General features: G+C 49.5%; 1 protein-coding gene across 1 annotated transcript; it reads right to left on the bottom strand.

Annotated features, from left to right (window-relative positions):
* Nucleotides 1–481: 481 nt before the first annotated feature.
* On the bottom strand, nt 482–22,803 carry PLCD4 (phospholipase C delta 4). The gene is made up of 17 exons (XM_041737113.1): nt 22,654–22,803; nt 22,325–22,470; nt 18,122–18,165; nt 17,819–17,977; nt 16,464–16,692; nt 14,629–14,758; nt 13,815–14,046; nt 9,259–9,460; nt 7,887–8,031; nt 7,120–7,272; nt 4,722–4,913; nt 3,267–3,423; nt 2,821–2,937; nt 2,414–2,586; nt 1,724–1,859; nt 1,248–1,397; nt 482–1,169 (listed from the first exon to the last, which is right to left on the bottom strand). The coding sequence occupies exons 3-17, from the start codon at nt 18,141–18,143 to the stop codon at nt 1,063–1,065; spliced, it is 2,304 nt and encodes a 767-aa protein (XP_041593047.1). The 5' UTR covers nt 18,144–18,165; nt 22,325–22,470; nt 22,654–22,803; the 3' UTR covers nt 482–1,062.
* Nucleotides 22,804–23,078: the final 275 nt, after the last annotated feature.

The raw sequence follows: 23,078 nt of genomic DNA, 5'->3' as shown, positions 1-23,078 counted from the left end.
ACCCACTAAGCCTCCTCCTTTGATTCAGCTTTGATTCAGCCGCCGGCCTCAGCCTGGCTCAGCAGCTGCACCAGAGTTAAAGTACAGATAGCATGAGAGGCAGAGGACTTGAGGGGGAAGGGAGCCAGGAAGAATCTCAAATCCAGGATTCTGTGAGTACCTCACAGGGACTGTGTGATTAATCATTTAAACTGGGACACACCGGGAAAATGAAAGAAGGTACTTTTAATAATTAGTGAGGACAGTAGGCGTAAACCAGGACTATTCAGGCAGACTTGGGAGGGCTTGGATCACATGAGCCTTTGTCTCCTCCTTTTGCCCTTAGAAGCCATACTTCTGAGCCCTTCTATGTAGCACATAACATGCAGGAGGCCCTGGAAACCTCTTATTTTTCTGCCCTTTCCCTGCCCTCCCCAAATGTCCCCCAACCTTCATACCTCCTCCTCTGGCCCAACAATGACAGACCATACTCCAGCCAAACTGGGGAGAAAAGTTATATTTATACAGGTGGGGCCAGGGCAGAGCAGTCCAGTGGGGACTCAGGGCTGTTCTCTTGAGTCACAGTATAGCCTTGGGGTCAGGTCTCCTTCCCCAGCTTTTGCCTGGGGAGCTTTGAGGCTCGATTTATCTTTCCCTTGGCTCTGGGCTTTGAGGGGGTCAGGGTGGAGGGGATGATGTCTCTATGTTCCTTGCTCCAAGCCCTTCTCTGGGCCTCTAGCTGCAGCCAGCCTTTGAGCCAGGATGAGAGAGATTAGTCCTAGATTTAGGTATGGGATTGAGCCTATGGCAAGAGGAAGAAAGGAAGTCCAGTGTCGAGTATGCAGAGGAAGGAGCAGAAAAGATACCACAGACTTGCAAAAACAAAGAAAGGGGGGGAGAGAGAGAGAGAGAGTGAAAAATCAGGTCCTAGATTTGCCTGTTAAGGGTGAGGTCATATTGTGCTCAGGAATGCGCAATCCCAAACTTGGTTTTTACCACTTGTGTTTGCTTTCTGGAGCATCCTTCTGGGTTTTTCTTACTATCTCAAGCCAGCACACCCACCCTTCCCACGAAGTGCCCACCTTAGCATTCATCCCCCTCCAGCCCTTCCCGGATGTTGATATGCACGAAAATGGAAGCTGGGTGGAGGCTGGTGCCGTCCTTGGAGAGCAGGTGTATGTGGCGGTAGCCTGGAGGGGGACGGGAGGAGTGCGTTAGGCGGGCAGCCGGAGGTGGGGTGTCGGCCAGGGGATGAAGGACTGGCCCACCTTGCTGCATGCAGGTCCAAGGTAGTGTGTACTGCCCGATAAAATCATTTCGGGATTTCCAGTTGTAATCCTTGACCACGAAACGCAGCAGGGCCAGTTCAGGCACCAGGACCCGGAAGCATAGTGTCTGCCCCCAGTACGGATTAAAACCTGGGGTGGGACCAAAGGGAGAGACACTGTTGGCTGCTTTAGGCACATCCTGGGTAGCTTTCCTTGTGTTCTCAAGATTTTCACAGTGATCAGCATTTTACAAGTAAGGGAACTGAGGTCCAGGGTGGGTGGGTAAGCAACGTGCCCAGGTCACTGGAGCTCGGAACTAAGGGGCCCAGATCCACAGCTAAGCCGTCCAAGCCCTGACCCTTTGTCCTGTTCCACACTGCCTCCCGTGGTGGCGGGTCAGGGGTGGGGACAGAGACTGTGCTTCAGGGAGGGCAGCGTGGTAGGGAGACTGCACCCCTGTCACCACCCGGCCTCACCGTTGTTCTCCACGTAGCTGGTCTCTTGCCGGGTTGTGTCCGGGCGGACGCCAAAGATCTCTACTCTCACCAGTGGATCCACAATGGACCGCTCTTTAGACATGTCCTCCTTGGGGAGTTGCTGCCCACTGATCACCTGCAAGCAGGACTCTGGAACCTCACCAGCTCCTGTTCAGCCCAGCCCCCCTCCAGCTTGCTCTTACCCCCACCCCTGCCCCCGCCCCAGGGGGAGGGGGTGTACATAAGGCCTGGCGCTATAGCTTCGGGGTTTGGGTAATATATTCTCTTCTAGTAAACTATCTGCAATTTAAAATGCATCAGAGTAGAAATTTAACAAGGTTTGAAAGCAGGTATGTTCTGCGAGCCCTTTCCAGCACTGACTTCTGCCCCGGACATTGCCGTAGGTACTTTAGACTCAAGATCCCCACACCTCAGTGATGTGGGCAGTATCGTAGCTCCCATTTTGCAGGTGAGGAGCGTGAGGTTAAGCAACTTGCCCAGAGTTGCACAGCTAGTGAATGGGTTTGAGCCTAGGCAGCTGACTCCCAAATCCACGCTGTTGCAGTCAGGCTATCCGCCTCGTGAGGGGTTCTCCGCCCATTACTTTCCTGCCTGGCCCAGCCTCCTCTTTCCTCGACTTCTATCCTGGCCACCCTGGGTTCTTCCCCGCGGTTTCTCTCTCCCCGGTACCTGGATGAGGAGGGTCTGGGCTCTGAAAGGGCTGACGGGCCTCTCAGGGTGGAAGGAACTCTGGGCATCGCGCAGGAAATCTGGCTTCAGCACATAGCCGCAGCCACCATTCTGGCGGAAGAGCCCGTCACAGATGTCCATCTCCAGCCCCGCGGTCTGCACGTTCATGGCCACTGAGGACCCCAGGAGAAAGGAAGGCAACGATACATTTCAGGAGCCATCTAGCCCTCTTGGGGAAGTAAGGACACGTACTGGGTATAACGGCCTGCTGGGAACACCGCCATAGATTGCAGCTTCCTTAGCCTAGCACACTTTGAGCAGCCCCTGGCTGTAGTGCCGCCAGGGCGCGTAACTTCCCACCTGTTGCTCTTTGACTCCCTCCTCCCTGTCCCTGCTGACCCCCTCACCCATCTGGCAGCCTGCATTCCAGAGTTCCTGGGGGTTGTAGTTGGACGAATCCGTCCTCAGGCCACTGGGATACACACGGCTTAACTGCCAGGCGTTGTGCTGCACGAACTCATTGCCTGTAAAAGGTATAGTAGGGAGATGGCCATGGGGTGGATTCTCCCACTTCCCACCTACCCACTTCACTCTCGCCCCAGCATCTCCAGAGGCCGGCTCCAGAAAGCTGCACTGTGCCTCTGTTCCATCCTGACCATCTCCCCAGCTGTCCTCCGCCTGGAGCCTTGAGCCCACTCCTCGGAGCTCCTGTCCCTGTGTGTGCTCTGAGGCACTGCTTAGCTCCCTCACCCCTCCTTGGCCCCTTTGCCCTCTTTCTTGGGACTCTTCTGCCTGCCAGTTGCCTGAACCTACCCCTCCCAGCTCCCTCCCTGGCCCTCCCTTTGGTCCTGACCAGCCTCCTTGATGAGGCTCTTGGCCTTGGTTTCAGAGAAAGATGATGTCTCATAGAAGCGGTAGTGCTCCCTCGAATGAGTGAAGCTGTGGAATGAGACCGACTTCAAGTAGACAACCAGGGCAGAGAGGGATGGGCACAAGATGGGTTTGGATCTCTGGAAAAGGAGAAAATAGAGAGGAAGATGGATTTGAAGCCATCTGAGAGGGAAAGAGCCAACGGCCAGGATCTGAATTTCCCAACCCGACCTAAGCCTCGGCCCGCTGCCTCCCCTTTGCATTCTCCCTCCTGCCTCACCTGCTTGGGAAAGAGGAGGGACTTAGGCTTGGAAAAAGGAGCCTGAACCATAACCTCACAACAGGTAGGCGGACAAAACAGCGGACACATCACAACCTGGGGATGGGAATGGGAATAAAGGCAGTCTACGTATCCTGATGGCTCAGTTTCCAGCCTCTGCTCTACTGTACTTTTTGGGTAACAGGTTTTTTCATGATTATTGGTAAGCAGAGAGGTGTCATCCCCTACCTCTTGTCTTTTAAAACAAATTAATAATACTATTAATTTTGGTCAAAATGTACACAAACCCAGACAAATAATGTTGAGGTGTGCAAATGGCCGTGGAAGTCACACCGGAAGGATGTGAGGCTCCCAGAGTGATACATTTACATTTATCTCCTGAATTCCCATTTCCTTCCCTGGACACGGTAGCAGGTTAGACACCAGAGCCCCAGAGGGGACAGGATAAGCTAGAAGTTAGTCAGCTAAGTCAAGGATGTGCACAAGAAGGAGAAAGGCAGACTTCTAACCAGGACTTTTGGCAATCCCACCAACAGCACAGCACCCCTTCCCGGCAGGGAGATGGGTCACTTTAGCGCAACCTCCTTAAGAGTCTTCACGTTCCTCAACTCTTTCTGCTTCTCCTTTTGGGCTATTTCTGGCCCCTTCTCAGACTCACCTTTTCCAAGAAACTTCCTCTAAGCCCATTTTAGATGAGGTCACAGCAGTCACTCCAGTAAGCTCTACTTGCCCAATGCAGCAGGCAGGGCACCCTCTCACTCACACAGACACACCACGGTGGTTTTCAAACTGGCCTTTTAAGGGACCGAGAAGTACAAAGATGTCTCAGGAAGCAACGGGGGATGCAGGAGAGAGCCAAATGGGTACTTCAACTAGGATGGCTCTGCAGTTACCTGTTTTGTATACAGAGCTCCCATATGAGATTTCATTCAAAAACGATTTCATGGCCCAAAGAAGTTGGAAAGCCACCGCAATCTATCTATCTAGGACAATAGATGGTGATGCCATGCATTCATCCTTACACCCTTTTTATTGGGGGCAAGGGGCATTTTGCTCCTTGGCCCCCTACCCTGCTTGGCTCTAGTCTCTCCACACGTGAACTCAGCTTATGGTACAGACCAACCATGCTAGAGTGGAAAGATTGCTCTCCTGGCCCACCTTCTCCTTCTTTTTGTCCTTACTACGTGGACTCAACTCCTGGGGCTCAGATTCCAACTGGGCCTCTGGCTCTGGGTCAGCCTCCTGCTCCCCCTCCAGTTCAGATTCTAGCTCTTCCTCTTCCTCTTCCTCAAGATCCTCCTCAAGTGTCCTTAACTTCTTCCCCTTCACCAGGATCTTCCTCCGAAGCTCCTGGGGACAGAAATGAAGGGGCTTGTTTACCAGTCTGCTCTGGGACCCTCCTGGGGGCCATGCAGCTCCCACTGCTCTCATGGGACCACCTCAAACGAAGAGGAAGTGAGTGGCCAGAGGTCTCCCCTGGGCAGCTGCTTCATGCATGCACCAGGGATTCCCCGTTAGGCCAACTTGTCACATCTCTGTCCATTTGGAAAACAATACAAAACAAAATACCTCACCTGACACATAGAAATTCCTCCCAGATTAAAGATTTCCATGCAAATATAAAGAATATGAGTATTAGAAGAAAATAGAGAATCTTCTTGAGTGATCTTAAAGTGGGAAAACCATTAGAAACAGGAGATGAGTGCGTGGGTGGCTCAGTTGGTTAAGTGTCTGACTCTTGGTGTCAGCTCAGGTCATGATCTCGGGTCCTGGGATAGAGGCCCATGTCAGGCTCTGCGCTGGCGAGGAGTCTGCTTGAGATTCTCTCCCTCTCCCTCTGCCCCTTCCTGCCTCCTCTCTCTCAAAAAAAAAAGAAAGAAAGAAAGAAAGAAAGAAAGAAAGAAAGAAAGAAAGAAAGAAAGAAAGAAAGAAAGAAAGAAAGAAAGAAAGAAAGAAAGAAAGAAAGAAAGAAAGAAAGAAAGAAAGAAAAAAGGAAGGAAGGAAGGAAGGAAGGAAGGAAGGAAGGAAGGAAGGAAGGAAGGAAGGAAGGAAGGAAAATAAAACAAGCCTGAGATGAAAACTCAGAAGACGGGCAGCCCAGGTGTCTCAGCGGTTTAGTGCTGCCTTCAGCCCAGGTTGTGGTCCTGGAGTCCCGGGATCAAGTCCCATGTCTGGCTCCCTGCATGGAGCCTGCTTCTCCCTCTGCCTGGGTCTCTGCCCCTCTCTCTCTCTCTCTCTCTCTCTGTCTCTCATAAATAAATAAATAAAATCTTAAGAACAAAAAAGAAAACTCAGAAGACATAAAAAGGACTCGCAGATTTGACTACATAAAGCTTAAAATCCTCTATGGGGCAGAAGATGCTGTAAGACAAAAGCAAATACTACAGAAATTTCCCAAAGCATCAATATCTTTAACATTTAAAAATTTGTTCTATACCAAGAAAGATTATAAACCCCAATAAAAGTGGGTAAATAATATCAATTAATTCTAAAGAAGAAAATATAGACTTCTTTTTGAAAAAATTAACTTTTTTTTTTCACATTTGCCACTATGAATCATCTTCTTACTGGAGTTATTTGTGGCCATTCTTTTACACTGTTGGTCAGAGAGCAGTTTGGGATTGTTTTTTCCCAGAGGGTAACTTGGCAATAATAATCAAAATATCAACATGCAAACTCTTCAACCCAGCAATTTACTTCTAGGAATCCATCTCAAAGAAAAAGTAAATGGGGCGCCTGGGTGGCTCAATCAGTTAAGCACCCGACTCTTGATTTCAGCTCAGGTCATGATCTCAGGGTCATGTCATGGGATCAAGGCCCATGTTGGGCTCCTTGCTCAGTGAGGAGTCTGTTTGAAATTCTCTCTGTCCCTCCCCTCCCCCCCCCACACCTTGCCCCCCCATTCTCTTTCTCTCTCAAATAAATAACTAAATCTTAAAAAAAAAATAGAGCAAAGAGACAAAGCTGTATGTACAAGTGAAAAATTACCAGCAACCAGAATGTTTACCACTTATTGGTTGAATAAATAATGGTTCATAACAGAAAATGGAATACCACAGAGCCATTAAAAAGAAAACAATTATACAGGAAAAGACATCCATGATATATATTACATGTGAGATATAAAAGAGATATAGAAAGTACCCCCATGTGTTTTTAAAAGTATAAATATATATACACATATATGTTTGTATAAACATTTACAAAAATCTATTGACAGCTGTTGGGGAGAGGTTGAGATTATGGTCGGGGATTTCCCTTTCTCTATATTGTTTCTTTGGTCTACAACAGTTATGAACTATCAGGGAACAAAATCAAGATATTTATACTGAAAAAAAGAAATAAGTAAATAATTGATTTAAAATTCAGAAAACTACAAACAGTTGTGCATTCAATTGGATTTTTAAAAAATTAAAGTTGTCTTCAAGGATATTAAAGAGCAAGATGGTCCCAATAAGAGTGAGACAAGGGAACAGGAGGGACATGGAAGAAGGAGCCAAGGTAGGGAGGCTACGGAAGCCACCTTAGAGCCAGGGCTGGGGGAACAGGTGCATACCTCAGGTGAGGGCAGCTGAGTGGGCAGCAGCCCGTCCAAGGTGGTGCTCAGCAGCTGCTCCCCCAAGATCTCGGTCAGATGGCATGCCATGACCTGCTGCTGCTCCCAGCTGCAGTGGTTCTCCAGGGACAAGATGACTGGGTAGTCGGATGTCTGATGGGGAAGGGAGGGAACGCTAGAGCCAGAGTTCTAAAGCATGCAACCTCCTTGCTTCTCCAGACCTTCCCTGGTGACTCACTCAGCTGAGTACCCTGATTGCTAAACCCCTGTGGCCCTACTCTGGGTGTCAAGGAGGTCTTGCTGGGTCTGAGACCCCCCTCACATCTAAAAGTCACTGTTGAGATCCCAAATCTCAGACCTATACCAGGTGTGACCCAGCTTCCTCTGGGACCTTTGAGTTTTTAGGCTCATACTGGGAAAGTGAGGCCATTCCCGATTATGTGTTCATGTTACACTCTCACCTCCAGACTCCTCTCATCCTCCCAGCGCTACCCACCCCTTTCTCTGTCTCCTTAGGCACCCTCTCTGAGATGGGTGACAATTGCTAGAAGCCATAGTTACTGATCTCTAGCAATTACCTCTAGGACTACTCACCCTTATTCACAATCTCTTACTATTTGCCTGATGCTTCACAGTTAAAACTCTTTTACATCTGTGCCATTTGATATAAAGCCCCCTGCATCCATCTACTTTCCCCAGATCCAGAGCCAGCCACTCTTCCCTCAGATCATCTTCCCTCACCAGTATGCCCATCCCAGGACTCCTACCTGGAAGGCATACTGTGCTACAGTGGCCACGACATCTTTGAATGGGATGCGGGAAGTCAGGGTGTGTCCATGGTAAACAATAGGTTCCCCGCTAGGTCCATCCCATATATCCACCTCCACGCAGCGGCACCCCCTCTTCAGGGCCCTGCAAGAACCCCAAGCACCCAGGGACACAGAGGTCAAGGTCTTATCTTCCATCTAGGGACCCTCTCCCCACTCTGGAGAGAACAGTGCTCACTGACACTTCAAGCTACATCTCCGTGGACCCTTCTCTGTCCACTGGATACTGCTACGGCTCACACTACCTTCACCCCCATCCTTCCCAACTCACAGTCTTCCTTCAGCAAGTCATTACATACTGCCTCATGATGCTCCTGGTGTTCTGGTTGTATAGCATTCTGCGACATCTGAGTTAATCGATCTCTCAGTAATTTTGTTTATTTGTTTTTAAAGTAAGCTCTATGCCCAGCGTGGGGCTTGAACTCATGATCCTAAGATCAAGAGTTGCATGTGCTACTGACTGAGCCAGCCAGGTGTCCCTCAAACTCTCAGTAAATTTACACTTTATTTTCTCTACTAGACTTCCTAGGGCAGAAACAATATGTTCCACTCATCTTTGTATACCCTGAAGCTACTAGTTTAGTTGCTGGCACTACAAAGATATCTTGACTCTTCAATCGAACCCATGATTAGCAGATACCACTTATGAGCTATTAACACATGGATTATCTCATTTAATCCTCACAGCTCAGAATAGGCATTGTTATCACCTCTATTTCAGTGATGGGGAAACTGAGGCACAGAGAGGTTAAATACTTAGCACCAGAGCACCAAGGAAGAGAACTAGGATTTGGCCTCAAGGAACCTAACTTCTATGCTGTACTGCCTTCCATGTAACATTTAGTTTACTTATTTGTTCAAGATAATTCTGAGTTCTGAGAGAGTTCCATAGCCCATAAAAGGGAGAGAAGTGGGGATCCCTGGGTGGCGCAGCGGTTTGGCGCCTGCCTTTGGCCCAGGGCGCGATCCTGGGGATCCAGGATCGAATCCCATGTTGGGCTCCCGGTGCATGGAGCCTGCTGCTTCTCCCTCTGCCTATGTCTCTGCCTCTCTCTCTCTCTCTCTCTCTCTGTGTGTGTGTGTGTGTGACTATCATAAAAAAAGAAAAAAAAGGGAGAGAAGTCCCATTCATCTGTAGAGTTTCAATGCTACTCTCCTGTCAGTCTTCAGTGTCTCCTCCAAGTCTCTCAAGTACCCAGGAATCCTCAGCCCCAAGCCCCCCACGACGTCTTTTCAACCCCTGTTATCCATGGATAGCACAGATGGCCCCTTCTCCTGAGCTGCAGCCCTTCCCCCTTCCTTCCCACTGCACCGTATATATCCCTCGACGCTGCTCTGGCCATAAAGCTGGTCCCCCACGAGGTAAGTGTTGTGAGAGGAGTTGATGTAGTAGTTGTTCAGGGGTTGAGTCATATCCTGGTAGATGGGGAGGCAGGTCGGCTTGAAGATATCTCCGTCCTTTGAGCAGAGGTAGCTGAGGAAGCCATCCATGCTCAGCACATGTCGCAATTTACCTAAGGTGTGGCGGGGAAGGTTAAGGTAAGAAGCTGGGCGTGAGAGCATCCCAGCACACCTCGAGCCCGTCCTTCACCTCACCCCCCTGCAGGGTCCTACCTTTCAGATGGCGTCCGCTCTCAGCCTCCAGATCCCAAATGTGCCCTACCCACTGTCATTTCAATCATCTCCACCCTCACAGACAGTTAAAGCTACGAGGAGAATCATTAAGGTCATTCCAGTCCAGTGCTACCCAACAGAACTTTCTTCAATGATGGAAATGTTCTGTTCTATGCTGTCCAGTGCGGTAGCCTCCAGACACATACGGCTACTGAACCCTTGAGATGTGGCTGTGTGACCGAAGAACTGAATTTAACATTTTTATTTTAGTTAATTAATATTTTACGGCTTTTATTTGTTCATTCAAGTAACCTCTATGCCCAGTGTAGGGCTAAAACTCATGATCCCGAGATCAAGAGTCATGCTCTTTCAACTGAGACTGCCAGGCACCCCAATTTTTATTTTTTATTTTATTTTTTTAAAGACTGTATTTATTTTAGAGAGAAAGAGCACATGCTCACATGTTCAGGAGCAGGGGGAGGGCAGGGGAAGAGGGAGAGAAAGAATGCCAAGCGGACTCCATGCTGAGCACAGAGCCGGGCCCCTGAGGCTCAGGCTCGACCCCACAAACCAGAGATTATGACCTGAGCCAAAATCAAGAGTCAGAGTCTTAACCAACTGAGCCACTCGGGTGTCCTGTTAAATTTAAATTGAAATAGTCACACTGGGCTGGCACTGGGGTGGCATAGTTGGTTGATCACCCACCCTTGGTTCTGGCTCAGATCATGATCTCAGGGTCTGGTCGAGCCCTGGGTTGGGCCGTGTGTGCTCTCCACACAGCGTGGAGTCTGCTTGTCCCTCTCCCTCCACTTTAGCTCCTCCCCCTCAATCGCTTGAGTGCCTGCTCTCTCTCTCTCTCTCTCTCTCTCTTAAATAAGTAAATAAAAATCTTTAAACAAAAACCTTAAAAAAGGGGCAGCCTGGGTGGCTCAGCGGTTTAGCGCCACCTTCAGCCCAGGGCATGATCCTGGAGACCCGGGATCGAGTCCCACATCAGGCTTCCTGCATGGAGCCTGCTTCTCCCTCGCCTGTGTCTCTGCCTGCCTTTCTCTCTGTGTGTCTCATGAATAAATAAATAAATAATCTTTTAAAAAAGCTTTAAAAAAAAGTCACACAGAGCTCATTTGTTACCAAATTGGACAGCATAGTATTCAGTGTAAAGGGTTAATTTTATATATGGGGAAACTGAGGCCCAGAGAGAAACAAAGTCAAAGACTTGCTAGTGACATGACCAAGGTGCCTGTGTTTTATTCCCTGGGCTATGGCTGCTGCCAACTGTGACCTGAGGGTTTCTTCCTACCTACAATCAACTCCCATGTGGTGTTTCGAAGAGTATTTGCCCAATACACCCTTGGACTGGACTCTCTCTGAGGGCAGGGCCCTGTCACTCCTGCCATAGCCCTCACCCATCTCAGCATGGGCTTCATGCAATACCAACAACGACAATGAATACTGAGCACTTGCTCTCTGCCCAGGGCGTCCCATGCAGCACCTCAATGCTCTCACCGACATGATGAAGTAGATCTTATATAATCTGCCCTGAGAGCTTAGGTAACAGGGAGGAGCTGGGATGTGAACACAGGCAGCCAGGTGTCTGGGCCACAGCCATCCCACTGTGCTGTGCAGTCTCACCGAGGGGAGCACTGCCGCAGGGGACTCCTTTGGGAGAAACAACTTGACCCCAAGGCCCAGCTTTGTAGCTCCAGCTCTGACAAAGCCTCCAGATGGTGGAGAGTGTCAGGAAGTCAGGCAGGAAGTTTTGTCCTTGACACTAATAACCTAAATTGGGACAGTAAAGCCACAGTTGCCAGATACTTTCCATGTGCGTCATTTCGTTTGATCACCAATTATTTTACAAATAAGAAAATCAAGTCTCAGATAGGCTAAGCGGCTTGCCCAGCGTTACTCAGTAAGAAGCACACTGGGGCCTTGAGCCCTGGTCTCCTGGCGGATGCTGCGCTCTGCAGCCAGAGTAGAGTAGCTGACAGCTGAGCGCAGGAAAGGGGACAGCACCCAGAGGGGCTGGGGGTAGAATTAATGTAACTGATGTCTACTGGACCCTCCACTGGAAATAGAAGATCTGATTTCTTAACCCTCGTGCATTCTTCTATTTACTCTTCTGAGACGATTGCTTTATACCCCCTTTTCTTCTCTGAGCACAGACATGTATCTGGAATCAGTGATTCTGGCCCTTTCCTTGTCTGTTTGACTCGAAGTTCCATGAGTGCAATGTCCTTGTTGGACCTCCTGCTGCATCTCTGGGGCTGGGCGCTGGCTGCAGGTCCTGGCCCATTCCAGGGGCTCAGGAAGCATTAGCTGCAGGAGTGAGCGAGTGAATGAATGAAAGGAGTGCCAGTTGAGATCCATGAAACGTGCATCCCTTGGCCAGCTCTCATTCATCTCATCTTTCTCTCTCTTTTTAAAGATTTTATTTATTCATTAGAGAGAGAGAGCATGCACAAGCACACAAGTGCAAAAGCAGGGGGGAGGGGCTGGGAGAGAGAGAAGCAGACTCCCCCCCCTGAGCCTGATGCAGGGCTTAATCCCAGGACCCTGGGATCATGACCCGAGTTGAAGGCAGAGGCAGATGCTTAACTGACTGAGCCACCCATGTGCCCCTCATGCATCTCATGTCTAATCCTCATGCTCCACAGAGGTACTAAGGGTCAGGTGACCCGTGTTTGAATCTCATTCCTCCTCTCATTAGCCACTGGCTTTGACCAAGTCATTTGATCTTTCTGAACCCTAGTTTTCCTCTTTTGCACAAATGACTTAATAATACAAACCACTTCACCGGGTCATTGGAAGGATGAGAAAAGAAAAACCAAGTAGAGATGTTAGCACATTATGAGATACTTAGCCCAGGCCGAATAAGGATTATGCTTTTGATTTACAAGGTTGTAGTGAGGCTAGATCAAGTAAGTGCTGTGGAAGTGCCTTGTAAATCATTTATTATTAATGTAAATCCCTCGTATTCTGAAGGAAATGGAGGGCAGGAAAGTGTCTAGTGAAGGGGCAAGGAGAAAGTTCTGAGGACAGAGAGGGCATATTTGAGCTGTGCTTGCTAAAAGTTAGATGACTGGCCTCTTCATCATCCCCCTCAGCCAGGGGCTGACTAGCTTCCTGGCCAGGGGCTTAGTAATTCAAGAACCACTTGGAGAATCTGGAGAAAGTCCAGGAAAGGACAGGAAGCCTGCATTCAAAGAGGCAGCAGGAGCGTGTGGGTGGCTCAGTGGGTTAAGCATCTGCCTTTGGCTTAGGTCATGATCTCAGGGTCCTGGGTTCCAGCCCCACATCGGGCTCCCTGCTCAACGGGGAGCCTGCTTCTCCCTTTCCCTCTGCCTCTCTCCCTAGGCTGTGCTCTCTCTCTAGCTCACTCTCTCTTTCAAATAAATAAAAGGATTTTTTTAAAAGATTTTATTTATTTATTCATGAGAGACACAGAGAGAGAGGCAGAGACACAGGCAGAGGGAAGAGCAGGCTCCATGCAGGGAGCCCCATGCAGGACTCGATTCCGGGTCTCTAGGATCACGCCCTGGGCTGAAGGCGGCGCTAAACCACCGAGCCACCCGGGCTGCTCCTCAAATAAATAAAATCTTTTTTTAAAAAAAAATAAATAAAATCTTAAAAAAAATTTAAAGAGGCAGCAAATAGGAACCATGAAGGGAGCTGGAAGAAAAGGAATCCTGCACTAAAGGAGAAGAAGCAAAAGGGAGAGGATCAAGGAGCTTCCTTTCCCTAGTGGGACAAACGCTGAGATCAGTACAAACTTATTCTCAAAGTGAAGCATGAGCATGGTGGAGGAAAGGGGACTTAATGGGATGTTCTTCGTCCTAAGAGATCTAGGGTTATGGAGGAGACTCCTGTCTTATCTGGATAGCAAAGGGCTGCTCTCCTTCCCAGGCAGTGGTTGAATGAGATGAAAATGATTGTGCAGGGGCTGGGGTGGGGGTAGACTCAGCCTTCCCTGAGTTTGGCAGTAGGCGGCTTATCTCTGGGTCTTTCTTTCTTTTTTTTTTTTAAGATTTTATTTATTTATTCATAGACAGAGACAGAGAGAGAGAGAGAGAGGCAGAGGGAGAAGCAGGCTCCACGCAGGGAGCCCAACGTGGGACTCAATCCTGGGTCTCCAGGATCACACTCTGGGCTGCAGGCAGCGCCAAACCACTGAGCCACCGGGGCTGCCCTCTCTGGGTCTTTCTACGGTCCCCCTCCCCACCCATGTCCAGTGCCCCTCCACCCTAGCCCTCTTACCGCTCTCTGAGGGCTCATAGCGGTCGATGAGTTCCAGAGCAAGGTCAGGAGCTCGTTCTCCTTCTTTCTGCTCCTCTTGGAGGAAATCCACGAATTCCAGGAGGGTCAGCTTCTGCCCATCAGCCGAAAAGTTTTCAAACAGCTCCTGTACCTCAGCACGTTTAGTCAGCGCCTTATAGAAGTCTACAAATTCTTCTCCTTCCAGGGTCCCAGAATGGGATGTGTCTGCTGTCTGAAAGTGAGGGTTTAGAGGATTGTGGAAAGTCCTTTTAAGAGCAAATGTTATATGGTTTTGACCTGTCCTGTAAGGGCAATCTCACTGACAGGTGGATACACACATATTTCCACAAAATTCCCACGGAACTCCTGACAGTTAGTGTTCACAGAAGCTGCTTCGGTATAAGTAAAAAGCAAAATTGCAGCCGTACTATTTGCTACTAGAGAAAAATTTCAATAGAAAGAGTTAAATGCCCCAAGTGCCTAAAAGGTCAAAAGATCCCTCCTCCTATTTACTCACATTCCAGTTAGAGATTTTAATCATTACTAGGCATCTGTGAAGTTCTGGCCATGGACCAAGAGGTCCTTGAGGTCTGACATAGTAACCTATGGTTGTTTACCTATATAAGATTATGAATTATCTTTCTAAGAAGACTGAAGGGTGAGAACCACGCCCTACACTTTCCATCTAGCCTGGCAGAGTGGTAGGGCAATAGGAGAGATTCAATAGAGTGATGCTTGGTAGGGCCTGGGTACCTCTGGCCAAGTGAGAACGTGGCCTTGGCTGGCTTCTGAAAATCCTTCTCCAAAGACTCACTTGGAAAAGATGGAAGGCATATTCTTGGTCCATTTCCACATTCATCAGGTGCAGTAATCGCTGGACTTCTTGGAAACTCATCCGACCATCCTGGTTCTTGTCTCCACGCTGGAACCAGTCACTCAGCCATCCAGGTGCAAGTCAAGGCAAAAGCACTGTGTCTGTGTGTGCGTGTGTGTGTGTGCAAGTTCAACCACTGACATCATCGCCCCTAGCTTTGCTGCATCGTCTCTCCTCCATGCCAATGCATTTTCCACATTAGCTTCCAGAATTATCTCCCTGAGCACTAATCTATCTTGTCTCTGCATGGCTCAGTGCCTGCAGGGCCCTCCCTGTTGCCTGCAGGAAGAAGCTCAAGTTTCTGAACCTAGATTGAAGTACACCCAGGGATCCCTGGGTGGCTCAGGGGTTGAGCGCCTGCCTTCGGCCCAGGGTGTGAGTCCCACATTGGGCTCCCTGAATGGAGCCTGCTTCTCCCTTCGTCTGTGTCTCTGCCTCTCTCTCTGTGTGTGTATCTCTCATGAATAAATAAATAAAATCTTTTTTTTTAAATTTTTTTATTTATTTATGATAGTCACAGAGAGAGAGAGAGAGAGAGAGAGAGAGAGGCAGAGACACAGGCGGAGGAAGAAGCAGGCTCCATGCACCGGGAGCCTGATGTGGGATTCGATCCCGGGTCTCCAGGATCGCGCCCCGGGCCAAAGGCAGGCGCCAAACCGCTGCGCCACCCAGGGATCCCTAAATAAATAAAATCTTAAAAAAAAAAAAAAGAAGTACACCCATGGTCTGGCCCCCACTCAGCCTTCTCAACACACTTGTGTCCTCCCTGTACTTTAGCCAGCCTTAGCTACCCCCGCTCTCCGTGTCCGCTCTCTCTCCTGCTCTTCAACGTCCTATCTCTGGGCCTTTACTCATGCTGTTCCTTCAGGCAGGAGAGCCTTCCCCTCCTCCTTTCTTTTTGTATTTGACAGAGAGAAAGAGAGAGAGAGAGAGAGAGAGAGAGGAGACAAGCAGGGGGAGGGGCAGAGGCAGAAGCAAGCTCCCCGCTGAGCAGGGAGTCCCATGAGGGAATCCCAGGACCCTGAGATCATGACCTGAGCCAAAGGCAGACACTTAACTGACTGAGCCACCCAGGCACTCCCCTCTCCTCCTTTCTTTATGTTCAAATTCTACTTTTCAAGGCTCAGCTCAAATGCAACTTCCTTCCTAAAGTTTTCTCAGAAATCTCTCAGCTAGAATTAACTAATTCTCCTTCCTTTGAACACCCACAAACACTTGCAGTCCTGTAACACTTCTAGGGTACTTAGATTATTTACCACAATTCCATTTTCTCCACCAACTAGAACAATGCCTGAGTCTCACTAATCTTCGAACCTCCACAGCCTGGCATGGTGTCTGATTCATTCTGCTTAATAGATGGTGAATTAATGAACGAACGAACAAATGAATAAGTGAATGACCTGGCATGGAAGGTGAATAGAGTCTAGGAAGCCTGAATGAGACAACAACACTAAGGCTGCTTCCCAGTCCTGTGGTAGTTAACAGCCCTGGGATCTTCTGTTCAGCTCTCAAGATCTTTGCCTCTCGCCACCCCTTCCACCTATCCTGAAGGGCCACATTTCTGTCCACACTCTGCCTGGCATTGTTCTTGCCATCCCTAGTCTCCATTCACACTTCCACATCTTTTGCCTCACTCTGGCCTCAGCTGCCCTTGCCCATCCCATCTGGACTCTTGGGTCTCCGTAGCCCTGCATGCCCCCACCTGTCCCTAGCCCTGCAGCATCTGGCTCCTTCAGTGACCCCTGACCCCCACTCTGGCTCCCTCTTGCTGATACTGGTCCAGCCGCTCCTGTTGGTCCATGCCGTTGACAAAGTCCATCAGATGCCAGAGCCCCCGCTTCCATACCTCGGCCTCCTCGACACTGTTGGCCACCAGATCCAGGTTGGCGCGGCGGCCGTGGAAGATGATGGTGAAGCCCCGCTCCAGGGGGAACTCCTCTGCCAGGCTGCGCAGCAGCTCAGACTCATGGCCCTCACGTACTGTCTCCACATCAGAGATTGAGACTACCAGAGAAGGAAGAAGTGGGTCATGGAGGGAGAGGATCCACCAGATTGCAAGGGCAAAGGGCCAAGGACCCTTTGTGAAGCCATAGGGAGGAGGAACCCCAACCTCCACAGGATGGATGAAGCCGCCAAATACTTGGTACAGAAAGACACAGACCCCGGAATTCAGGATGCCCCTTGAGCCACTGCCACTTTCACAGGCAGCATGGCAAGGGGCCTATGCTGGAAGTGACAAGACCTGGCTTTGGGCCACCAGCTGGCAGTGTGACACAGACCAAAATGACTTTGGGCCTCAGTAATCCTTGTCTGAAATAAGGGATGGTCCCATCCATGGCCTGTCCACGTCACAGGAGGACGGGCGGGGCTGACAGATGGAAATGCACCTTACGATAAAAGCAGTTACACCAAAGTATGGTATGTCCAAGTCCAGGTCCCCTGTTCCAGGTTTGAGGGCTTCCTCTTTCGAGATGTCTAGGAAAGGGCCAGAGAAATTCATCCATCCTGCTTTCCTCAGCTGGGGGTGCTGGGGATCGTGAGCTTTGATTATGTCTCTAAAGCAGACTTTCTTGGATGTGTCCTGTGATCAATTTTTTAGAGGGATCATAAAGTGTCCGTCTGGCTGACAGGATGCACATTGTGGTGCTGCATTTATGGTAATTAAACATATTCATCATAATGGCTAATTTAGTTTCCGGTCCCATGCTAAATGCCACCGAGTCCCTGTAACCTTCTGAGCAGGTATTGTTCAATCCCCATTTTGCAGATGAGGAAACTAAAGCGTAATTGAAGCAATTTGTCCAAAGCCACTCAGCTAGAAAGTGGCAGAGCCAGGGCTTTAATCCAGGCTGTCTAATGCCTGAGATCATGCTCTCACTATGATAATAAAAAAATATAACCTAGGATTTATCGAGCCTCATTATGTGCCAGGGCTCGCCCAAGCAGCAATTGAATCCTCATAAATAGCCTTAAGAGGCAAGTACTGTTATAACTTCCATTTTGTAGGCTCAGAGGTAGACACAAGAGGGGCCGTGCAAGGACACATTGTAGACCCTGGTCCCTCCTCTGCTGGGCTCTTCAGAGTCCAATCCCCCCAGTGTGCCCACCCCTAGCTATCCACACGACTCACAGGTGGGCTTGGCATTGCCTCCTTCCTGCCGGGCATGCCAGACTGTCATGCCATCATCTTGAAGTCTGAAGTATCTTAGTTTCTTCCAGCATTTGGACCTCACCTTGCGCATCAGCATGCCCTTCTGCATCAGCAGCAGGTCCTGATTGATGGGCAACCCTGGGCCAGGAAAAGAAGGGGCTGCTGGCTGGGTGGCTGGTGGGAAGGGTGGAGGGCCTAGGAGGAGCTCCCGAACAGGGGGCCAGACTCCTCCCTGTCCCTGGGCTGTCTCCCCAAGCCCTCCTCTCCTGCTGGGGTACTCACGGCTTTGCATCAGAGACGCCATCACCAGCTGGTGCCAGAGTCACCTGGAGGAGCAAGGAGGAGACAAAGGGTCTGAGTTAATACTGGTGATCTTAGAATAACGGATCAGAGGAGGAAAAGAAGGAAACCTGATGGCCTATGATGCACCAGGTGCTTCATCTACATAGCTTTTAGCTCTTTTTACTTCTAGTTTGAGTTTGGTGACTTTGAGGCTTAGAGAGGCTAAGAACCTTGCATCAAACCATATTCAGAATTTAAAACCAAATATGTTTGATTCCAAAGGGTCTGCTGTTTCCCACAGCCATCTCCAGAGAGGACTATACCAGGGCTTCCTAATACCGCACAGTCCGCTGGGTAACCTGTGTCATGCGCCTCAGCCTCCATCTTGCTGGCTGTCCCCTTTCAGAACCTGGAATGTCTCTACATCCTAGCCTTCTCTTCCCCCGGTGGAATCACCCCAGCTTCTCTATCTTGGGAGCCCTCTCTATGTTCCCATGCAGATCACCCAGCTCCAGAGGGGCCAGGGCAGACAGGTTCTTTTGCCTCTTCCGTGACACTTAGTGCCATACTTGCTATGTAAGCCATCTTCTTCTGTCTTCACGCAGTAAAGCACATTTTTATACTCCTTGTGTAAGTTACACAGTCTTAGAAATGCATTTTCAAGTTTTCTTTGCCTCTTGAGAAAGAGAACCCTCTTTAAGATCCAAGCTAATTTAGGACTTGGTTAAATTGTCTTCATAGGTAACAACAAATTTCCCTTGAAAAGCACCAGAAGACTCCACAGGTAGCCACATTGATTTTAGATCCGCCCCTCTAAGAAATTCTCAACTCTTGACCAAATCATTCTGGAACTGACAAAGTGCATGAAACAAAGCTCTATGCTTTGTATAAGCAAAGGAACTGCTTAGAAATGTTGTATTTTTTAATCGAGACGTTTGAATTTTTGACAATGATGAGCATCTAAAACATGAAAAGCATCTCTAAAGCTCCATTAGAACATTGTGCAGTTCAACTCACAATGAGCTATATCTCATACATGAAAAGCAGAAGTCCACAAATGTGATGGGACTTGTCTGAGGTCACTCAGCATCTCAGTGCCCGATCTCTCTCGAGCTGGGAGAGCCTATAAAGTCATCCGGGGGTGACTAAATCTTTAGGAAAAATGTAGAGGTCACTGAAAATACAGCTCCCCTGGCTGTAGGACCTAGGGAAGGCTTTCTAGAGGAGTAGCAATATGAGGGTGCCCAGAGGGAGAGGGCAAGGCTGGGAGCCAGTCTGTACCTAAGTGGGAAAGATGACTCAAGGCACCCCTCAGGAGAGATAGAACCCTGCGACAGTTCCAGAAATCAAAGGTTTTGCTGGCTGAGACTGAATATAGTGAGCCTGGGTGAGACCAGAAGCTGCCTCTGGAGGGATGAAGGGACCCAGAATGCTTCACGAGAGGCAGAAAAGCAGCTCCGCTTTCTACAGCAGAGCTGCTTTCCTGCCTGGTGATGTAGTTTGGAATCTAAGGCTCACAAAAACCGAATGAAGACTGAAGTAACAGGTCCCCAGATGCTAGCAGAAGGGGGCTCTGATCCCATTTACCAACATCTTGCCTTATCTCCTCTTTGAATTTCAGCTCCCATGTCTGGGGCATAAGAACCATGGGATGAGGTGGATCTCTGCCCTGGGAGAAGTCAGAATTCTTTCTCCTTACTCTTGTGTCCAGGAGCTTCACAATCATGTCCTGAAACATGGGAAGCCTAAGCTCAAGTGCTGGGACACCCCTATTTTGGAACCTATCTCCTTTCAAACAAGCCTTAGAAAATTATTTTATGCTTTTTGTCAAACTCTTCCAGCCCCAGGGCTTGGCATGCTCTTCCAATCCTGCTCCTATTCCTGCCTCACTATTTTAAATCTAGATCCAGGTGACATGTGGCCATGTGAGGGCCGACTTCAACTCAGGGAGCCACAGAATGTCAGAGCTGGACTTCATTTTATAGAGAAGGGCTAGAAAGATTGGCTGAACTGCTGGAATCACTGAATGAATTAGGTGGCAAAGGTGGGACTAGAACCCTGGTTCCTTATGACTAACTCAGAGATCTCACCAAGGTTCTGCCCTTAGAAAGGGTTTTCTCTAGGGGGGCCTAGGGGGCTCAGTTGGTTGCATGTCTGACTGTTGGTTTTGGCTCAGGTCATGATCTCAGGGTCATAGGATTGACCCACGCGTTGGGCTCCGCCCTTAGCAAGGAGTCGGCTTGAGATTCTCTTTCCCTCTCCCTCTGCTCCTCCCTCTGCCCTCTCTCTCTAAAATAAATAACAAATGAATCAGAAAGAAAGAAAGAAAGAAAGAAAGAAAGAAAGAAAGAAAGAAAGAAAGAAAGAAAGAAAGAAAGGAAAGGAAAGGAAAGGAAAGGAAAGGAAAGGAAAGGAAAGGAAAGGAAAGGAAAGGAAAGGAAAGGAAAGGGAAATCCTTTCTTTCCAAAAGAAAACTTTTGGTAGCAGGTTAGAGCAGGGCTAATAAACCGACAAGGGATGTGGATGCTTTGTTCCCCCTACTTTGTCATTCTCTGTCCCCACATGTCCCAGTTCATAGCCTAAAGAAAATTTCTTCCCACTTGCCTCCTCTCCCCATCCCGAGGTCTTCCCTTTCCTTTCTCCCAGCTCACTCCTCTCCCCTGATCCCATTGGCCTCCCTACTTGCTCCCTGGTCAGCCTCTCTGCGCTCTCCTTTCCTTATCCTTCTCCCCGACCCCTCTCTCCCCTCACCTCTTCCTCTTTCTTTGTCCTCTAATTCCCAATAGGTCGTTCTCGTCCCCTGTGGGGATTTTGAGCCTGGGGACCAGGAGCAAGGAGGACACTCAGGAGCACACTAGGGAGCATACCCCTCTATTCAGTCTCCCTTCCCCCGTATCCTAGGAGACTGACTCTAAGGAACACATGGCCCAGAGAATGCAACTTAGAACCCAGGGATTCTCTAGGTCCTGGTGTTGCACCTGGCATCTGAAGACAGGATGGGAAGGATGGTTACAGCTGATGCAGGTGTAGTGACAAAGGAAGGGACAAAGGATGGGGAGTGGGAGCAAGAGCAAGAGGTGAAGAGCAGAAGATGAAGACTGAGTAAGAGACTGGGTCTTAACTGTTCACTCCTAGATGAGAACGTGGAGATCCTTGAGGACACCTTTAGAATACAGAGAGAACAGAGACACAAAATAAGGGGGGAAGTGGTCAGGGCTGCCGAGTAAGATTTGGGCCTCAACTTACAGGTGGCTTATGTCACCTGGGGATGGGCTTTGGGAGAGTTGCCAGTAGTGCCAATGGCATTACAGTGAAATTCAGGGTGTCTCAGGTCCCTCTGGGGGGCAGGAAGGAAGAGAATCATTATGTCTACTCTCTTGTTTCTGAGCAGGATCACTGAGTGACCTCATTCATATAAAGAGGACAGAATGGTCATAGGTCATAGCCCCCAGAATGTTAGAGCTCGAAGACTCTTTTACAAGTCATCTAATCCAGAGGTTCCTGGCTGTAAGGATCTCCCTAGGTAAAATAGAGATCCTTAGCGCACACACCACCTACCCGCCACCCCCGCCAAATCTACTAGATCAGAATTTGCAAAGATGGAGCTCAGGAATGTTTATTTTCAAGAAGAGCCCCTAATACACACGCAAGCCTGGGACACCCCACATTCCCATCACAGACAGAGCAGGGAGCTGCTGTCCGAAGTCACTTAGCTAACGGTAGAGTCAGGACTAGGAGCAGGTGCTCTTCCCAGCACAGCACTAGAGCATGCCCAGAAACTGCCCCGGCCCATTAAGCAGGCTGGGAACGGATACAGAGCTCAAACCCGGGCTCTTTCTAAGGAAATCTCATAACTCTCTCAGTCTACACTCTTCCCTGGGTCTTCGGTAACCCTCCACGTTCTGTTACTGAATCTATGCTAACATATGGCTGCTCCAATTCTCTGTCTTTCCTTGCTAGGATGGGGCTCACTTCTGAGAGGGAGCTAAGGGGTTCCCCCCATGAAGGGGTGACTGCCACAGCCAGGAAGAAAACTGTCAATCAAAGGGGATGAGCTAGAGAGAACCAGGAGGATCTGATAGGGCTAAGGAGTCCAGGGTACAAGTTAATCAGGGCGGATAAGCATGTAGGGGTCAGCGGTAGGGACTGGGCAGGGGGTGCACAGCTTGGAGCAGAGGCTGCCCAGAGCCTCGGGGCCCTTACCGTGGGCAGGATAGCAGTCCTGTGGCTGTGAGCTGTGCGATGCTCTCTCCGGTGGGACGAGGGAACCCGGCCGGGCTCCTTCTCTCCTCGCTCGCTCGCTGGCTGCCTCCCCTTTTCTACTGCAGTTTGCTGCTGTGACCGGCAGACTAGCAGCCAAAGGGAAGGAGTTGGGAGGGGGAGAGGTGTGAGGTCTCTCCTCGGTCCAGCCCTTCCAACTCTTAAAGGCCCAGGACATTGGTCAACGGGAGTACTGGGGGAGGGGTGGGTGGAAAAGGATTAGAAGAGGAGGAGCCTGGCTGCCCTTCGTCTTGATGCCAGCTCTCACTGACCCCAATCCTGCAGCAGCGCCCCGAGGGAAACCCAAGGAGTGTCTGAGTTGTGCGGGCGCTCCGTGAATCACTGCTTTTCAGTCCGCACGGCTTCTCCCTGCATGTTCCACAGCCGTCTTTGCCCTTATTTCATCTGGCGCCTTTCCAGGGTGTCTGTTCCACCAGCCTCGCAGGGCACTCAGTCTAGCTCTGTGGCACAGGGAAAGGAAAAGAGAAACAGGACGGGGAAGGAGAAAGATGAGAAGAGAGGGAGGGGAGGGATGATCTAAGAGGGCAGAGGGACAGGCTCGTATCTCTGTATATTTTGGGCCCTCGCTAAACACCGGAGGAACGCATACATAAGTGCATGAAGCAGTGCACTTGTTCTTCCTTTGCACGAATGTGTTCTATGAACATTTCTTCAGCCCCTCCAATGTGCAAGGACA

This window comes from Vulpes lagopus, chromosome 22, assembly GCF_018345385.1.
Source record: "Vulpes lagopus strain Blue_001 chromosome 22, ASM1834538v1, whole genome shotgun sequence".
NCBI lineage: Eukaryota > Metazoa > Chordata > Mammalia > Carnivora > Canidae > Vulpes > Vulpes lagopus.
This window is presented reverse-complemented; position numbering and strand designations above follow the sequence as displayed.